General features: G+C 38.1%; 1 protein-coding gene across 7 annotated transcripts in view; it reads left to right on the forward strand.

Annotated features, from left to right (window-relative positions):
* Positions 1-488: 488 nt before the first annotated feature.
* YAF2 (YY1 associated factor 2) overlaps positions 489-19,985 on the forward strand; it is a 77,020-nt gene continuing 57,523 nt past the window's right edge. The window contains exons 1-3 of one of the 7 annotated variants that reach the window (XR_007129384.1): positions 489-792; positions 1,221-1,346; positions 3,093-3,471. Coding sequence is in view for 6 of the 7 variants with exons in the window: in XM_047741008.1 (XP_047596964.1) it covers positions 976-1,085; positions 1,221-1,346 (236 nt within the window). In the remaining variant the exon portion in view is untranslated. Of the gene's footprint in view, positions 793-922; positions 1,086-1,220; positions 1,347-3,092; positions 3,472-19,985 lie in introns of those variants that run through there. The other 6 variants (XM_047741012.1, XM_047741011.1, XM_047741014.1 and 3 more) reach the window with 6 other exon arrangements.

Below are 19,985 nucleotides of genomic sequence, written 5' to 3' on the forward strand. Positions count from 1 at the left end.
GGGGGGGGGGGGCAAAAGAGTGCATTTGGAATTAAAACCAAGGTTAAATTCCTGGCTTTGCCATCTTCTAGTTATATAATGCAGAAGTTACCTAACCTCTTGAGTCTCGGTTTCGTTTCCTCTAAATTAAGGGCGACAATACATTCTCGGTAGGGATTTGAGTATAAAATCAGTATTTTAATACACCTAGCAATGGCGCTCAATATTGGTTCCCGCCTTCCCCAAGGTATCCCTCGGGCTGTCTGCGGAGCCAAGGACCCCCGACCCCCGAGGTCGGGAAAGCGGTTCTACCTGGAGACCGCGGCCGGGCACTCCTCCTCAGCCCCGCCGACCTCCGATCGCCGGCCCCACCTGGGAGCACTTCCCGCGGGATGACTGAGCATCCCCCGCCAGACGGGCTCGGGAGCGGATGCCACTCCCGCCAGCCCGGAAGGCGGTGGGGAAGCGCGGAGAACCGGGCGGAGAGGCTGCAGCGGCCACCCCCACACCGCCCGCCCGCGAACTCGCCGCGGGTGCTGGGCCGCGCTGGCCGCGTTTGAAGTCTCCGGCGCCGCCGCTGGTTGGCCGGCGCGGGTCACGTGCGCCCAGACAGGAGTTTCCCCGACAGCTGGAGGCTGCGTGGGATCCGGCGGCGGCTCCCGAGCTCGGCTGTGCGGCCTTCCCCGCCCCCTCCTCCCCCGCCCGCTTCCGCCCGGCTTATTATCCTCCTTATTGACAAACAGAGCGGCCGCGGCGGCGACTCTCGGCGTGCGTTTGTAGCCAAGCCATGGGAGACAAGAAGAGCCCGACCAGGTAACAGCGCCCGGGCCCCGGGCCCGGACTGTGCAGGCGGCGGGGCCCTCGCGCCGAGCTTCGGGCGGCCGTCTCGCTTGCCGCCCGGGCAGCGGGGCCAGAACGGGGGCGGCGCCGGCGCGGCTGCTGCGCTAGCGCTGCCGCGTGAGGAGCCGGCGCCGGCCGCCCCACAATGGAGCCGCGATGGCGGCGGCCGGAGAGGTAGCCCCGGGTGTCAGAGCGGCGGCGACTGCGGCCGCGCCCGTGCCCTCCCCCTTCCTGAAGACTTCCCTCCCACTCCGAGCCGGAGCGCGGTGCGCCGGGGGCCCGCGGGGCGGGGGTCGCTGAATTGGGGCGGGGGGCGGGGCGGGGGCGGCCGCAGGGCCCGGGCGCCGGGCGCGGCCTGCTGGTGACCCCGCGCCGCGTCGTGTCCGGGTTGTGTCCTGCAGGCCGAAGCGGCAGCCGAAGCCGTCCTCGGATGAGGGTTACTGGGACTGTAGCGTCTGCACCTTCCGGAACAGCGCCGAGGCCTTCAAGTGCATGATGTGCGATGTGCGGAAGGGCACCTCCACCCGGTGAGTCCCGGGCCTGCCCCTCGCGCCGTCGGCCGCCTGGGTCGCGGCGCAGAGGACGCCCCTGCGGCTGCCGCCCCCTCGCGTGACACTCGCAGACCCGGCGGGAGGAGGCGAGACCGAGGTGGTGGCCGCGATAGGAACTGGGTCGGATTGATCGCGACCCGAGCGGTGGTTTGCGGTGAGGGGTCATTGAAGAGGCCGTAACGTTATTTGCTGCCAAGAGAGAATAAATTATTTAAGAGAGGCATTAGCTACTGCGATTTAATTCGTACTGCTGGGTGTAATGCCCCCCCCCATTCCGGGTATAATAATGTGGGCTGCATTGTTGTGTTAGTGTGTAGGAATCAAAGAAAAACCATGAAATCCTCTGTGGAAGCAGAAGATGCAATTTAATTTCGTTCTTCAAAAAAAAAAAAAGTATCTGATTATAGAATATACAATAGGTTCAGCTTCCTTTTTTTAAATATAGACGTCTGGAAGGGTCAGATCAGGATTTTGGTTAGTATTTTTATTCTTATTTTCTAAGATTTTATAAATAGTTGGAGGTGAGCCCAGTCACAGGGACACATTTTCACTGAAAGTATCTGAATATTTTTAGTTTGATTAAATGGCAATCTATTAGACTATACAAATGAGATGAAATGATCTCTGCCTATTTTCAGTATTTTATTGTAGGCTTACATTATAATAGCTCAGTCTTTTTAAAAAACCACTTAAGTGAATTAAGTGGATAAAGAAAATCATACAGGAAATTCAAAGTCTGATATTCATGATCTGCCAACACTTGGTTACAGAGTTCCTTTGCCTTTATAGGAAAGTAGCCTTTAATTTGTTATAATCATGTGATTTATAGCCCAATATATATTTTTTGGGGGGGGAGTTTAAGTTTTATTTTTAAAATTTATTCAGTTTATCTAAAACAAAAACCAGTTCATCCATTTCTGTCCTCCCACCTCCAATCTGATATGAGAGTCATATGTATAGCCTAATATTTAGATACAATGTATTTTCATATTAGAAAGTCCGTTAGGAACTATGCTCTCACAAGAGTGTACCTATACTGATGTGATATACTGTTGCTTTTAAAAAAGGGCTACTCAGTATTGACATCAGATTTATATATTCCGTAGAAGTTAGATTTCTAGAAATGAGCTATCCAGATTTTTAAACACCATTTACAATTTATTAAATTTTTAAAATGTAGAGACAAGTGATTGGCAATAATTTAAATTTTAAGATTTGTTTAGTTAAATTAGCTGCTTTTGACATACCTTTTTGTGGACCATAATATGCTTTTTTTACATTAATTTTTGTTTACATTGGGTAAAATGTATTGAGCATTTTTCATGATATCCTTTAAGAAGCAGACTTTAAGACATCTTCTAAATCCAAGGGAATATAATAGACCATTCTAAAAAGAAAGAAAAGCACTTTTTTGCTGAAGTGAATGTGGCAACTATTTTTGGACCCGTGATTTAAGTGTTTTGAAAAGTGGAGTATATCTTTATATAAGGTTGGATTTGGTTGAGATTATGTTTGTATATCCGTGTTAGTACTTTGTACTTCTTAAAACACTCCAACAATTTTTAGAAAATGGTTTTTGGAGGCAGGAACTTTAAAGTGGAGACAATTATTACAGTCTTAATCTCTGGTACGATGTTGTTGCTTTTTGTTGTTCCCTCTCTATTTTCTTGTAGCCATTAGAAAAAATACTGAAACTAGAAGAGCCTGTATGTTTATTTGCAGGGACAGCAAGGAAGGGGGGAAGCTGTTGTCCTACTCCACAGCCAGTCTTGGGGTTAGAGGAACCCTAAGAAATAGAGTAGGTGGTGGCAGCTCAGAAGAGAAGAAACAGGCTGAATACCTGGCACCTGGAAGAAGAAGGAATAGAGTGCACAGGGGAGTTGGCCCAGGACAGAGAAGTGGGCCTAGTTTAAAAGAGGCTTGAGGCCCACATGGGAGCCCCTGATACTTTTTTACCAGTACATCTGAGCTCTTGTAGATCCAATTTTTAGTGGTGGAAACATTACTTGAGGAGGACTCAGAGAAGCATTGTCATTTGGATTGAAACTGAAGAGGCTCTGGGCAACTCACCAGAAGTCTAAGGGACACTCTGTTCCTAAAAGTAAGTGTTCTACAGTACGACCCTCTCAGCTTCTTCCTTCTTCTCTCTGAATTGTCTCTTCTCTTTTGATTTTTGGCCCTAAGTTAAACCTAAGAGCTCTAATTTCTGTGTTATCTGTTATTTTCCTGCCACTGTTTCTGCAATTCAGAGTGGAATCCATGTTTGGATAGAATATTGGAACAAGGCATTGTTAATAGGACAGATATTGACTTCACCACAAAATATTTCCCTCTCTGGTAATGTTAGAGAAACAGGATTGCAGAACACTAGTGAGAAGCAAAAGTTTCAGGAGTTGGAAGAAATAATTCTATACAACTGACACGTTAATTAGCAGTTAGGGTAATTTCATGTGTAAGGTTGGTGATTCTCAAAGCAGGGCCTGGATAGTGGCAGAGCAGGAGATGTAGTTTGCTAATGACTTGTTTGCGTGACTGACCTAAGGGATTTGAATTGCTTGGGTCACACTGACCTTTGAACTGATTTTGTCTGGAAGTCGCCAAATGTGAGGCCAAGTCTCAGCCATTCCAGACATTTGAAAAGTCTTTTCTTTTTAAATCTCCAGAGAAGATGGAGCCCATGATTTCCTTCCAAAGTCTTTACTGACAATTTTGTCTTTAAGGAATATCGAGTTCAAATCCTTTGTATTCCAACAGAAGGACCCCCCCCCCCACCTTTTTTTGGCTATATCCTTGGTAGGTCACAATTTTCTGCAGAATAATTATGCAGTGAAATGAGGTCATATTCATAGTAGCATTTTAAAATGAAACATGATTTGAAGGAGCTTCAGTTCCTAAATTGATCAGTTATATTCTTTAAATTAATGCCATTTCTATGATTAAATTTCAGTTTGTGCTTGCTGGCCTTAAGTAGTTTAAATTTGATTAATCTCTTTTTTTATCCAGAATGTAAATAACTAGATAGTTCAAGTACCTGAAGTTTTCTACTTTGTGTTCTTTTGAGAGAAGCAAGGATAAATGTCATACTGACAGGAAACATTTAAAAAAGAAAAAGCTATGGTGACAAATTACGATCAAAGGTACTATACAGTCTCCTTCATCTTTTTATCTCAAGTTTTTATATAGAAAGAAATGTCTCACATATAAACCTCAGAAATGTTAGGAAATTAAGAACCATTCTAAATCATCAAAGAAAATTTACTATAGTGTGAATAAGGGTGGTACAATCAATGTATAATGATTGAGTTAAAATGGTATTTTAACTGCCACTTCTTATAGGAATGGAAATTACAGGTGCCAGATATTTAAAAATGAGAATGATGAAGCAATTTTTTTTTTATTTTGAAATGTGATCTCAATGAGAACATATAAAACACCTAGTCTATAGTGGACTTTTCAGGTGCAATTCAAAGTATAACAGGTAATGTTTATTTTCTCCAGTTAAGTTGCAACAGTTCCCTTAGGTTTTTTAGAGATGTTGTTTTAGAGAACAATGAAAAAAATGTCACATGGCAGAAAGAGCACTAGTTGTACTAGATGTCTGGCCACCTGTGTTCTTAACCATTTCAACTACTTCAATGTTCAGCAGTTTTCACTAAACATCTTAGTTTATATAAGGGTTGAGCTAGGTATTGGACATACAATGGTGAGCAAATAGATGTTTCTTTGTTTCCTTTGTAAAGTTTTATGATTTTTTTGTCAAATCAGAAATACCTTGAATAGTATCAAATACCATACATGCAGTAGTATTAGTAAATCTTTATGTATACGTCAAAGAGGTTGAGATTTTCTCATTTTAAAAAAGTAGTATTGGGACACCTGGGTGGCTCAGTCGGCTGGGCATCTGCCTTTTGCTCAGGTCGTGATCCCAGGGTCCTGGGATTGAGCCCCACATCAGGCTGCCTGCTCAGTAGGGAGCCTGCTGTGTGCGGGTGTGCACATGAATAAATAAAATCTTTAAAAAATATGTTAAAATTTTTTTTAAATCGTGTTTGTAACTGAACACAGTAATATTTAGGATCTGACTGTTGGTAAAAGGTACCTTATTTCAGCTTCTGTAAAATGGAAGTAAATTGTTTAACATTTACATTTTGAAGAAATCTTAAAAAGAAACCCAACTATCTGATAAAAAAATCTTTCCAGTATTATTGTTATCATAGTTGCTTTTTGTCTTCTAATTTGAGGTTTGCCGCAGATTCTCCTACTCTTGATGTAGGAATGGGAGAAAAAATTGAGGGCCATCTAGGTCAGTTTGTTTTTCAGAAATGCAGAGTTCCCCAATCTCCCTTATCTGTCTGAGGAGACTTTCCAGCTACTACACAGCTGTTGTTGTTTAGAGATTCTTTATTCTAGGTGCTTGGTTGATTTTCCTCTTTATATCTTGGGTTAGAGTAATCACAGGAGTTGATTTTTTTTTTTTTTAAGATTTTATTATTTTATTTGACAGAGACACAGTGAGAGAGGGAACAAAAGCAGAGGGAATGGAAGAGGGAGAAGCAGGCTTCCAGCTGAGCAGGGAGCCAGATGTGGGGCTTGATCCCAGGATCCTGAGATCATGACCTGATCCGAAGGCAGCCGCTTAACGACTGACCCATCCAGGCGCCCAGGAATTCATTATTTACAGAGAAATTCCTAAAGTGATTAGCGGTTGGATTAATGGTTTTCAAAAAGTGTGATCTGAGGAACCCTGGGGATCCCTGAGACCCATTTAAGGGAGTCTGTAAGGTCTAAACTGTTTTCATAATCATATTAAAATGTTACTAGCCTTTTTTTTTGTGTTGACACTGCAGTGGTGGTACAAAGGCAAGGGTGGGTAAAACTGCTGGGCCCTTAACATGAATGAAAGCAGTGGTAACAAATCGCTATCTATATTTATCATTATCTTCACCACTATGCATGTGAAGTAAAAATAACGCTAGTTTCACTTAAGAATGTATTCTGTTGAAGCAGTAAAAGTTACTAATTTTAGGAAGTTTCATGTCTTTTTGAATATTGTTTGATGAACTGGGAAGTTACAAGTAAAGTACTTCTGTTGCATACCAGAATATAGTGGTTGATTCAACTGCTACTACATTTGTGTAGTTGTTTGAGCTGCAAGCAGAATTAGCTGCTTTTTTCATAGAACATCATTTTTACTTGAAAGAATGCCTAGCAAACTATGGCTATTCAGACTCGGGTACATAGCCCATATTTTCCTGAAAATGAACATAGTGAGTCTGTCATGTCGAGGAAAACAATTGGTAGTATTTGTTTCCAATGATAAAAATTGAGCTTTCAAGTGAAAACTAGAGTTTTTGAAAATGTGTAACTGTGATAGTTCCTAGTATTTTAAAGATGAAATAGGTGGTGATACCAATGTACGTAATATCTGATATTTTATCATGAAATTTGTTGATATTTGGAAGATTTGCATAACTCAGTGAACCAATATTTTCTAATAATGTATGATGTTACAAAACCAAGTGTAGATAATCTCTTTAAAGTACAAAATAAACGAATAGACTTTAAGGGACTACCATGAAAAGTTTGTTGTTGTGGTTTCACATGTCACGTTGCAATTAACACCTTTGAGAAATAACTACTTGTGTGTTTTCAGAAAAAGGCTATTAAAATACTCCTCCCTATTCAACTACCTACTTGTAGGAGTCCACACTTCCTTCATATTCTTGAACTGAACCAACCTACTACAACAAATTGAATGCAGAAGTAGATATGACATTCCAGATGTCTTCTGTTAAGCCAGATATTAGAGGTTTGCAAAAGTATGCGAGTACTACTCTTCACACAGAATTACTTTTGTTTTGGAAAATACAGGTTTTTAAAATAAAAATATTTATATTAAAATGTGCTTTTTATTTTTTAATAAACTAATATATATTAAAATTTTAGTTGTTTTTATTTCTAATATAATAATTTATTCTTGCTAGATAAGACTTACATAAACAAAAGCTCTTTTAACTTTGAGAGTATACAGAGAGCCTGAGACCAAAAAGTTTATGAACTGCTGGTGTAGGGCTTGCTAGCTTAGGTTTCTACAATCCAACAGATTTTTTTCAGCAGAGATTCTTTTCCTTTCATTTATCCTTTGCTGAGTGAGGTCTCCCTGATAACCTAGTGACCTACTTGTTAAACTCATTGGCCTATCTCACTCTTCTTTCCATGTCACCTCCATAGTATTTGATGTTGGTAGCCTTTTTTTTTTTTTAAATCGAAATTCTCCCTTTTTGATGTCTCTAACACAACTTATTCCTAGCTTTCCTTGTATATCTCTGAAATCAATTTCTACACGCTGAAAGCTGGCTTCTTCTCTATATACTTTACTTTGTACGTGGCATAAACTTTCTGGAATCTAAGCCAGAAACTATCATTGTCTCAACTTTGATTCTAACTTATCATCTCCCATGTCCTGTCTTTGGATTGTCTCTCATATCTGTCCTTTTTCTAGTTTATGTTGCTGTAGTTTAGAAGCCTATGTCATTTCTCTCATGAATTATGACAAATTGGTCTCTTCTCCATGATGCTGCTAACATTATCTTCAGTATATTTTTTGAAACTATGTGACTATGCAGGTCCCCTTATTTAAAAAAAAAAAAAAAAATTGAGAGAGATCTCTCCAGTGAATAAAGATCTCTTCATTGACTAAAGGTTGAGATCCTGAGTGTGGTATTCAAAGCTATATTATTTATCTCTGAACTGCCTTCCTACCTTTGTTTCCTGCTGCAAATACCAAGGAATCTAATGCTGCATTAGCACTGAAGTGTTTTCATCAAATGGCCCATCTTAAATCCTTTTGGGTTACAGCCTCCCCACCCCAACTGTTTTATTGATTCAGTCTATGTAAATGTATATGTAATTATTCCTAGAGAATCACCATGTTGTAGTAGTATCATCTAGATGTTTATCTGCCTTTCTGGGCAGTCTTACCCTCTTTGGTATCCCCAGAAGCTAGAAAAGTAGTTGGAATATTATAGGCACTTAAACTTTTTCAGCCAACGTTCCTTTAAATTTTACTCTTGCTATTTGACACCTAGCATTGCTTTTCCAATAACTTTTTTTTAAAGTTTATTTATTTATTTTGAGTAATCTCTGTACCCAGCATGGGGCTTGAACTCAGGACGCTGGGATCAAGAGTCATACCTTCTTCTGACTGAGCCACGCAGATACCCCTCAATAACTTTTAGGACTGTGTAAATGTTATCAGACTATTTTGTTTATAATTTGTAGGTATATATTTTAGCATTACTTTTTTTTTTTTTTTAAGATTTTATTTATTTATTTATTTGACAGACAGAGATCACAAGCAGGCAGAGAGGCAGGCAGAGAGAGAGGAGGAAGCAGGCTCCCTGCTGAGCAGAGAGCCCGATGCGGGGCTCGATCCCAGGACCCTGAGATCATGACCTGAGCCGAAGGCAGCGGCTTAACCCACTGAGCCACCCAGGTGCCCCTTAGCATTACTTTTTAAAAATATTTCACAATTTTGTCTTATATTTTGTTGCTATTATTTGATTCAAAGCAAGTGTTTACAGTAGACTAGTAACTGAGATGAGTGGCCCTGAATCTTTATATCTTTTGTCTTTAAACATGGAAATAGTATTTTTATAACATAGTAATGTTATAACACAATATGTGGTTATTTTGAAGAATTAACGTAAAGAAATATTGCATCTCTTTTATGTGCTTTTTTCTGTTACTATATTTGTTCTTGTCATATACTTTTTTTTTTTCTTTCCTGTTTTATTTTTATTTATTTTTTTTTTAATTTTTTTTTTCAGCATAACAGTATTCATTATTTTTGCACCACACCCAGTGCTCCATGCAATCCGTGCCCTCTACAATACCCACCACCTGGTGCCCCCAACCTCCCACCCCCCGTTCTTGTCATATACTTAAAAAACATGTATGTGTGCAAGTAAAAAAATTTGCATCTCAATTCTGAGACATCTTTAACTTTACCATTTTTAATTTAACATATAACAACATATTAATTTCATATTTCAAGGATGATATGTGCATGAATACCTTAGCATTTTTATGGTATAACTTTAGAAAGTTGCTTATTATTATCTCACAATATTTATATAGGTCTTGTTCAGATTTTTTAAATTTGCGTAGCATGGCTAAAAATGGGAAGTATTTCTTGACTGAAGTAAACTACTGAAGTCATGAAAGAGTACACTATATTATGAAATATATTTTATTCCTTGACTAAATTTTAGATTTTCTGCTGGGTGATTTTAAAAGTTAGATAGTTGATATTGAGGGCTTGTCCAAAACTAGAATATGCCAAACATAGATTTGTGATATTTGAGATCATTTAATTGAAAAATAGTTTAGAATTCAGATTTTGCATTTGTTTGAACTTACAGTTTAAAGTTAACAAACAAATTAAATTTAATTATAATTAAAATGGAACTAATTTTTACTTTATGTGATTGAGATAATCTTTTACCTATGAACTTGTTACTTTTAAAGATGAATCAATTATATAAATTAGCAGAAACCTATACAACTGTAGAAATTAGGCAGACAATAAAGAAATAATGGAATTTTCCCTCATCTTGTGCTTCTTTCCTATTTCCAGTTGTCCAGAGTCAGACTAACAGGATTACTTGCTGATATTTTTTTACAGTCCTGTTACTGTATTGCCTACCGAGGTAACTGCTTATTCTTCAAAATGTAGTTCATGTCTGTTCTCTTTGATCCAACTGAAACATGCCTTCCTTTGTCTTTTGTGCATACCTCTGATTGTGATCTTCATCAAGCTTTAGCATTTCTTTATAAATTTAGGCTTGATTTTTGTCTTTCTCATGAAGCTGAATATTCTAAGAGGATGAATTATCCAGAGAGAGGAGGGTGGCTCTTTGGTTAAAGTTGTGAGAGTAGCCGTGTTCTCATTTTAGAATCTGAATAGTCCCTCAGTTTGTGATGCTTATCGTCCTATCATTTAGCATATTAGAGTTGTGCTACATGTATGCATTTACTGTCTTGATGAGTTTAAGGGAACTATGAGCTTTTCGTTACCTTTTTCAAAGATACTTGACAAAGTACCTGGGAAATAATAGGTGTTCAGGAAAATTTTGTTGAAAGAGGAGTATACATACTAGAAAGGAAAGATTGTGATTTTTTAAAATATATAAGCTTTGAAGAAGTAATGCTGATACAGGTTGTGTAAGTCATTTGGAAAAGAACTCTCATGTATACATGTGTGAATTATCAGAAGTAAATGGTGATGAACAAAATTCTAGAATTCTGCCTATGCCTCATGAAAACATACCATATGCCAGGAATTATGCTAGGACTGTAGAATCATGGATGAGACCCAGTTCCATACTCAGAGAGTTTGAATTCTAGGAAAGATAGATAAATGGTATTTGCTAATGAGTAAAAAGAAGAAGGAATTTAGAATTAATTTTCCAACATAGTCCTCATTTTTGGAGAAGTCCTGTGCTCAAGTTAAGAAGGAAATCAGTTATTGCTGTAGTCATTATGAGTCAAGCCCTTTTGGTTAAGTGTGTTTTAACATCATGGCCAATTTCCAGTTTGATCAGTTAGCTTTCTCTTAAGAAATTTAAGCCAAATGAAACTGCCATGTCACTATTAGGTAAAACCCTCTTTTCTTCTTCCTGTATAGGTCTATGTGTATATAAATATGAATATTTTAAAAAGGAACTGCTGTTTTTAAGATGGTAATTGTCATATAATTAAAGTAAGATTTCAGAGAACTAAAATTATTTGCCTGTGACAAATTTACGTAGGATGGTATAGATTGTTGTATGTATATATATTGAATATATATATATATTGAATATATATATATTCCCAGAAACCATCTTTTTTGAGAATAGAATAATTTTATAATGGAACTGAATTTAACATCTTTCTCAGCTATCTTACTGATTATATTGGCAGTAATTTCCAGTGTGCTACTCAGTTGTTTTGTTTTGTTTTAAAGCATTGTTGAGAAAATGAAACGAGTTAATTTCTGAAAAGCCTTCATTAGAGTGGCTCACTAAATGGTAGCCATTACTATTAAGGTATATATTTGAAAGAATATTTATAATGTATTGCTATAAAATTAATTTTGTTATTGGTGGTTTCTGGAGGGTTGGAATTCAGTAAAAGCAGTATCTTTAAATTATTTATTCAGGTGGTGATTTTCTGTGTTCAGAATGTTTTCCTGTATATCCTTCCATTTGCTGATCAGATCACCTTATGTGGAGGAGAGGAAGATGGTCATCAAATCACAAATTAGTGTTAGAGCCTAGAGTGAAATGAAGATTGACTACCAGTTGATCTTTTCAATCCTTTTGTCTCTCATAAAGAGATGTATAAAACTCTATTTGAGTGAAAGACTTCCTTGCTTATTATTTTCTTCAAGATATTAGAGGCCAGCATATTTTGGTAGAAGGATTAGCATTTTGTGGAGTATTAAGTTTTCATTCAAGATTTAATGAAGCAGGTTTTTAAAAAAAATACACATTTTCATTTTTCTTAAATAATCATCTTTCATAGCTTGAAATTTAAGTGGTATTGCAAATATGTAAAATATGTCCTTGTGATTTTAAAAATTATTTAACGAGTATTTACTGAATACTGACCATGTTTTGTTTATTGGCTTTCATGGTTGTTAAAATCTCTGACTTTTATTACATGATCTATGATAATATCTAGAAGATTCAGTAGGCACTCCATTTTGCAATATTGTTAATTATGGGAAATTAAAGAATTACTGAGAATTTTAGAGCTGAAAGAAACCTTTCAAGAGCTTCCATGGTGTTTAGTCATTTCCTGAGACAGGCTAGTTTTTATAATTTGAAACCTTAGTAGAAGAGGGAGAAGATTGTCTTCAGAGGAAAGATCTTGAGGGGTTTGGGGTAAAAATGTTGGTATTAAAACTCTTGAAATAGGTTGAGGCCACCATTGTTTGCAAATCCTTCCTGATTGGAATTTTGAGCTCAGTTTAGAGGATTTCTTATTGCTATACTGAGAACTGCCAGGTAAAGCATAGCAGTTTGCTGGGTGAGGTCTTTTCTGTTTGTTCAAACTCATGGCTCTAGCCTAGTATCCTCTTGGCAGGTAAGAAAACAGGCCTGGAAAGATTGTAACTGTTTAAAAGTCAATAGCTTGTTAATGTCAGATTCAGATATTTGGATTTCTAGTCCTTTTTAATCACCTTGCTGTGGTAACATTTAAATTTGCTATTAAGTAACTTCTTAAGGATTTCTTCTTGTAAATTTCATATACCTAGATCTAGTGCTGTATGTCTTGATAATTTCTAACATTAATCCTACTTCTTATAACAAATATAAGAATTTATATTAAAAACTGTGCTAGCAGTATAGGAAATGAAGAACAAAATGACAGCCCCCAAAATAATGAGGATTTTTGAAGTGCAAATGTTAACAAACTTCATTTTGATGTTTTTTATAGTAACACTTTTTGTGCAGTGTATCCTGACTTCTTTGATATCATAGTATTTCTTAGAAGAAAAATCCCTATGAATATAATTTCCCTCTTTTATGGCAACACAATAAAAGTCATTAATAGTATAATTAATAACCAATTTGACTACATGTATGTATACATGTGAATAATAAAAAGTTTGTGCAGTCCACTGGCAATTTTTGGACATGAGTTAAAGCACTTCATTTTTACATGTTTTGTAGTCTGGTCAAGGTTCTTCTGCACACTGTCATACTTTATAGGATGTACTAGGGACGATCAACCTATAACAGCAGCAGGTAGCTTATATTTGATGCTAGCAAGGTGATTGCTCAAGAAATAGAGCTCTAGGCACATTTGTAGAGAAGGCAAAATTGTTTTGGTCTTCTATCATCTTTTTCCATCCTTTTTTGCTATGTATTTTTGTTCTCCCCAGTGCCCAAAGTCTCCTCACTAATATTCATTTCTAGGTTGCTTTTTTTTTTTTCCTAGCTTGCTTGCATTCTGAGAGGTTCTGATTCCTTTATTTTCTTCACTCCACCAGCAGTTCTTCCTTTACTAGAAAATCTTTTTTGTTTTATCTGTTCTGTAAATCTGAATAAAGTAATTGTTTCAAGTGTAACTATAAACAACCTGAGCATGGGGGATAGTTATTTTTTTCTTAAGGTAGTAACTCTCATTCTGATGATAAAAGTATTACTTGTTCGTTGAAGATACTGAAGAAATAGAAGGGGGGTGCCTGGGTAGCTCAGTCGCTAAGCACCTGCCTTCAGCTCAGGTCGTGATCCCAGGGTTCTGGATCTAGCCCCGCCTTGGGCTCCCTGCTCTGTGGCAAGCCTGTTCTCCCTCTCCCACTCCCCCTGCTTGTGTTCCCTCTCTAGTTATCTCTCTGAATAAATAAATAAAGTCTTAAAAAAAAAAAAGAAATAGAAGGAAAATAGGAATGCCTGTCATCTCTCCAGCCGGAGATAGCTACTTCTAAAATGTGTTTCCTTTCTTTAAACGTGGATATTAGTGTTTGTTTATTTATATTGAATTTAGTGTACATACAGTGTATTACTAGGTTCAGGGTGAAGTTGGTGATTCATCAGTTGCATGTAACATGCATCGCTTGTTACATTAAGTGCCCTCCTTAATGCCAATCACCTAATTGCCCCTCCTCCCCCATCCACTTCCCCTCTAGCAACCCACAGTTTTTTCTCTAGAGTTAAGAGTCTCTTATGGTATGTGGTATGGTGAGTGCTGTGAATTGTGTAAGACTGATGAATCACAGACCTGTAGCCCTGCAACAAATGATACATTATATGTTAATTTAAAAAGATTTTTTTTTAAAGTCTCTTTTGGTTTGCCTCCCTGTCTGGGTTTTATTTATTTATTTAAAGATTTTACTTATTTATTTGACAGAGATCATAAGTAGGCAGAGAGGCAGGCAGAGAGAGAGAGAGAGAGGAGGAAGCAGGCTCCCTGCTGAGCAGAGAACCCGATGTGGGGCTCGATCCCAGGACCCTGAGATCATGACCTGAGCCGAAGGCAGAGGCTTAACCCACTGAGCCACCCAGGCGCCCTCCCTGTCTGTTTTTATCTTAAATTTATTTTTCCTTCCCTTTCTCTATGTTCATGTTTGTTTCTTAAATTCCATGGATATTAGCATTTAAAAGTGGAAGTTGAGGTGTCTTTCTTTAGCATAGGAGAAAGGAGGAAACTTCTAAATCAGGGGAGTTCTCTGACTTCCCAAGATAGCTCTCACCTTGACTTGATTCTTTCTGGGCTTCAGTATGCTTCACAAACACCCATCCTAGGGAATGCTCTTTGAAAAAAAAAAAAGCCAAGATTTTGGAAAATACGGTGTATCCTATCTTTGGAGTTTAATAAATTAAAAGTTCTGAAAAGTCCTCCAGTAGAACTTGTTTTCGCTTAGTTCGTTGAACAGTTCTCAATCGTACTTGACTGGGTTTTCTTTTTTGTTGTTGTTTTATTTCCTTTCTATTATAATACAGAACTTGTTGGGGCATACTGTTTTGTAGACCCTTGCTACTGAAGGGTGGTCCAGATACCACTGGCATAGACATCATCTGGGAGCTTTTGGAAATGCAGAATCTCGGGGTGCTGGCTGGCTCAGTTTGAGGAGTGTGTGACTCTTGGTCTCAGGGTTGTGAGTTCAAGTCCCACAATGGGTGTAGAGATTATTTAAATAAATAAAACCTTAAAAAAAAATGTAGAAGCTCAGGTCCCACCAAGGATTTATGAGTCAGAACCTGCATTTCAGCAGGATCTCTAGATTATTCAATATGCACATTAAAATTTGAGAAGCACTGCTCTAGTTTTTTTCAGGTTAAGCTAGTGAAGTGGGCAAGGCTTTGACATATTCATTCCATTTGAACTGCATTTTCCAAAGGTCTTTACTCTTTCAGGGGTGTACATGTGTGTAGGCATGTACGTGCATGTATGGGTGTTCATTTGTGTACAGGCATGTAAGGGTGGGTGTGTCTCTGTTTATGGTGCCTCCTCTCTGGCCAACACTTCCCTCATGAACTCTTATGTTCAAAAGTGCCTTCTCTGTTAACACTTCCTCCTTCTTATCCCTGTTTCTGATATCCGTACACAGCCATACGTTCGTTCACCCATACAGCTCATTCAGGCTTGACTTTGGGAAACCTGTGAGAGGGTAGGTATCAGGAAATAAGTCAGTAGAGATGTGTTTGCCATTTAGAATCAAGTAAGAGGTTTCTTGGGAGTGGAAATGAGCTAGCCTTCCATCAGAAGAGCTCAGAAGTTTTTAATTGTGTTGATTGGAGCCCTGAAATCTTATGAAATTATCTCACTGCTTGTCACTGGGAGCAAGCAAGTTGGGCTCCATGCTCCCACACTCCACTTCAGCCACATCATCTGTGCTTTTATACACCTTATTTATTGGGATTTCTTTTAATTTTTATTTTTGAAAGATATTTTACTATCAGAACATTTTTTCTTTAAAAAACCACTGCACTGTTCCATCCATTTAGTCTTCTACCACTAAATGCTCTGTTCAGCACAGGCTAGGTTAATTGTAACTGGACTGCTTATCCTCACATTTCAAAGATGAGCTAATAATAATTTACTGTAGTGATGGGTGCATTTGAAACTTTCTCCCTTGAAAAACCTTTTATTCCTCCCTCTTTCCAGATTTTATTTATTTATTTGGCGGAGAGAGTACAAGCAGGGAGTAGCAACAAGCAGAGGCAGAGGGAGAAGCAGGCTTCCCGCCAAGCAGGGAGCCTGATGCAGCCTTCCGTCCCAGGACCCTGGGATCATGGTCCGAGCCGAAGGCAAATGCTTAACCGGCTGAGCCATCCAGGCACGTCTTTTTAAAATTTTTATGTGTACTCAGCATAGTGGAAAGCAAAGCAAAAAAAACAAAAAACAAAAAAACCCAAACCATATATATGTGTGTGTGTGTGTGTGTGTGTGTGTGTGTGTGTGTGTATATATATATATTTATTTATTTATTTATTTATTTCAGGGTTTCTTGCCATTAAGTACTATAGTGCTATAGTGGTGAAGACTTGGGACTCTGGAGCTTGATGGTTTGGGTTTAAATATTTGTCCTACCCACCACTTACTGCCTGTGTGACCTTGTGAAAGTTAATCAATTTTTTGAGCCTCAGTTTTGATGTTTATACAGTGGACTTGATAATAGCACCTACCTCATAGAGTTGTGAGGATTAATTGAGATAATTCTTATAAAGTATTTAACAGAGTGCCTAGCATATAGTAAGTCTTCAATAAATGTTAGCTTAAACAATCAAATACATGAGTGGTGATACAATTTACGTGTATAACAGTCCCCTTTCTCAAGCATGTGGGTTCAGGTATGCTCTCACAAAACCAGAGCATAAGAACAAGTGTTTTCTACTAAAAGATAACATTTCCAGAAATTGCTTCAGGGAGAATTTCACCTACCTCTCCCCTTACCTCCCTCTTCTTGTTTCCTACCCTATTTGTGCCTGCAGGGTTGTGTGTGTGTGTGTTTGTCCTAGTAACTTAGTGTGGCTTATCACATAAACATTGGGGCTTACCAGTAAAAGTTTTAACTTTAGGGGCGCCTGGGCGGCTCATTCGTTAAGTGTGTGCTTTCAGCTCAGGTCATTATAGTAGGGTCTTGGGATCATTAAGTGTCTGCCTTCAGCTCAGGTCATGATCCCAGGGTCCTGGGATCCAGCAGCGCATGGGGCTCCCTGCTCAGCAGGAAACCTGCTTCTCCCTTTCCTACTCTCCCTCCTGTGTTCCCTCTCTCGCTGTGTCTCTCTGTCAAATAAATAAATAAAACCTTTTAAAAAATAATAAGAAAATAAAAAGCACTTTAGTACAATAGTGGTAAGCAGTGTCTATAGACTTAAGAATTGAACAGTTAAAAACAGCATTTTTTAACATAGTTTGCCATAATTAAAGAGTAAGTCTGTTTCCAGGATTGAATTGTCAGAAGGCATGTTGATCGTCTTTTTAGGCCACTTTTGTCTTCTGGTATATTATGCTGTTTCTTCTACCTTGCACTCTACAGTCCTTCACAGTTTCTTTCTTAATTTTTTTTTTTAAGATTTTATTTATTTGTTTGACAGACAGAGATCACAATTAGGCAGAGAGGCCGGCAGAGAGAGAGGAAGGGAAGCAGACTCCCTGCTGAGCAGAGAGCCCTATGCGATGCAGGACTTGGTCCCAGGACCCTGGAATCATGACCTGAGCCTAAGGCAGAGGCTTTAACCCACTGAGCTGCCCAGGTGCCCCTCTTTCTTAATTTTTATGAGTGCTCAGCTATCATCTCTCAAGAAACATTTCTTTATCTCTAGGCCAGAATGAATGTCCTTTCAGTTACTCTTGAAGCATTCTATGCAAAAATGTGATGATTATAATTACATAGTATATTGAAATCATTTTGTTTCTGTTTCTTTCTTCTTTCCAGGATTGTAATCTCTTGGAGAGCAGTATCATTTGTCCTGGAATCACATTTCAGCCATTTATAGCCTTATAACCATATGGCTTTATGGTGATGATTCAGTGTGATAAATGATGTAAGGAACTTAGCATAGTTTTTAGTTAATAATAATAATAATAATAAGTTATATTAATAAAAATTCTCAGTGCCTGTCACTGTGTCTTGCGTAGGTATTGATAGTGCTTGACTGCAAAGGCTCTTTATCATTTATCTGATTGCCGCTTTAAGCTGTTTTCCACTTCTTGTTTTCTAAGGAACATTTATATCATATCATTTTATTTCAGGAGTCTGTGAGGTGGATAGAATATGTTTTATTATGCCCATTTTACTTGACAAAAGAACTTGTATTAATCAAAGTTATCTTCTTACTCAACTTTTTCAACAGTTTAAAAAATGTTTTCTTTTGCCATCAGTATAATATATCGTTTAAACCACAACCGATGGCATTTTATTCTTATGTCATGCTTACTATTTTGTTGAATCTGAACTAGAGGCAGAGAAACCATTTAGTGGAAGCCATTATGATAGTCTACCCAAGAGACAGTAGTCCTGAACAAGGATAATGCCAGTTGGAGACAGAAATGCATAGATTCTAGATATATTTAGAAGAAAATTTATAGGATTTGATGAGTGGCTGGATATGGTTCTGGGAGGTAGGAAGTTGGGTTGTAGAGAGGTAAGAAGCAAAGATGAATCCCAGGAGTCTGGCTCAAGTAAGCAGCTTTGTAAATGTGCTTTTCATTGACATAGGAAATAGGAGGATAGACAGTTTTGGGGAAAGGTAGTATTTCACTTTTAGATTTGCTGAAGTTCAGGTATCTGAGGGAAGATCTGTGAGACAATTGGCCATGTGGGGCTTAAGATTATGAAGGAAAATAGGGCTATAAATATATACTTGGTAGTCATCAGCATACATGATCGAGTTGAAGCTTTGGGAGTAGGCAAAACAGATCAAGGAGAGAGCAGACTGCATAGCATGAGAAACTTGAGAAACATCACTACGTTTTTGTGATGGTAGAAGAAGAGCGTCCCACCAAGACAAAGAAAGAATTAGAGAAGGGGAAATAGGGAGAAAGAAACCCAGGGGAGTGTAATGTTACAGAAACAGGGAAGAGATTTTCAAAAGGAGAGGATGTTAAAAGGTGAGCCATGTCAAATGGCCTTTCATCAGATAGAGTCTCAATTTTTCCCTTGCATTCTGTGTAATGTTTATTTTAATAGGTGTTAAAATTTTTAAGTTTTAACAAGATAATAATCATGCATAATGCTTGTACTAGGCTTTTCATGAAAGCTACAGTAGTTCTATCTATACGTTAAATAGAGAAAGTTAATATTGATAGGTCCTGATAGGAGATGAGTAAAACTATGTTAGTAATCTAACTTTCTCAAGGAAGAATGCTCTGATTATTTAGTAAAATCTATCATTAAGCCTGTGCTTTTACAGGTAGCTCCTCATTATAGGTACAAAAATCAATAGACTTAATTTAAATAATTGAGTCCATCTTGGTACCAAGAATTTTTTAAGTGCTAAGTAAATGTAATTGCATAATTGTGCGGGGGAGCATGTATGGTTTAAAGAAGCTCTTCTGTTTTTAGAAGGAATGAATCATAGCACTCTTGATCAGCTAACCAAGCAAATCACAGTACTTTTCATAAAACTGTGTTTGGTTCATAAAGTAATAGTTATCAGTGGAGTATATTGGGTTTGATGTGGTTGTTGATTCAGATTTTACGAGTGCTCAATAACAAAGTTATTATTTAGAATATAGGCAGTAGTTTGAAAACTATCACTGTTGACTTCAGACTATATTGGAATTTATGTTAGAAAATCTTGTTTTATAAAATCAGTTTTATACAGAAAATGTGTACTTAAACGTTTTACAGATGGTTATTAAGAATTGCTTTGAAAACTAATACAGGCTTTAGAATTTGCTCAGATTAATTTTAATATCAAAAGTTGAGAAAACAATTACAGAGTAAAGAAAGGTTAGACATGCTGGCATAATTGTTGTCATTGAGAGGACCATTACCTGTGATTTTTGTGTGTTAACTTGGATACTAACTATAGTGGGTGTATAAGGGATTACATATGATGCTCCTGACATTTTGGACTAGGATTAGAAAAATGTTTCCTTGGACTAGAAGCT

This window comes from Lutra lutra, chromosome 8 (assembly GCF_902655055.1).
Source record: "Lutra lutra chromosome 8, mLutLut1.2, whole genome shotgun sequence".
NCBI lineage: Eukaryota > Metazoa > Chordata > Mammalia > Carnivora > Mustelidae > Lutra > Lutra lutra.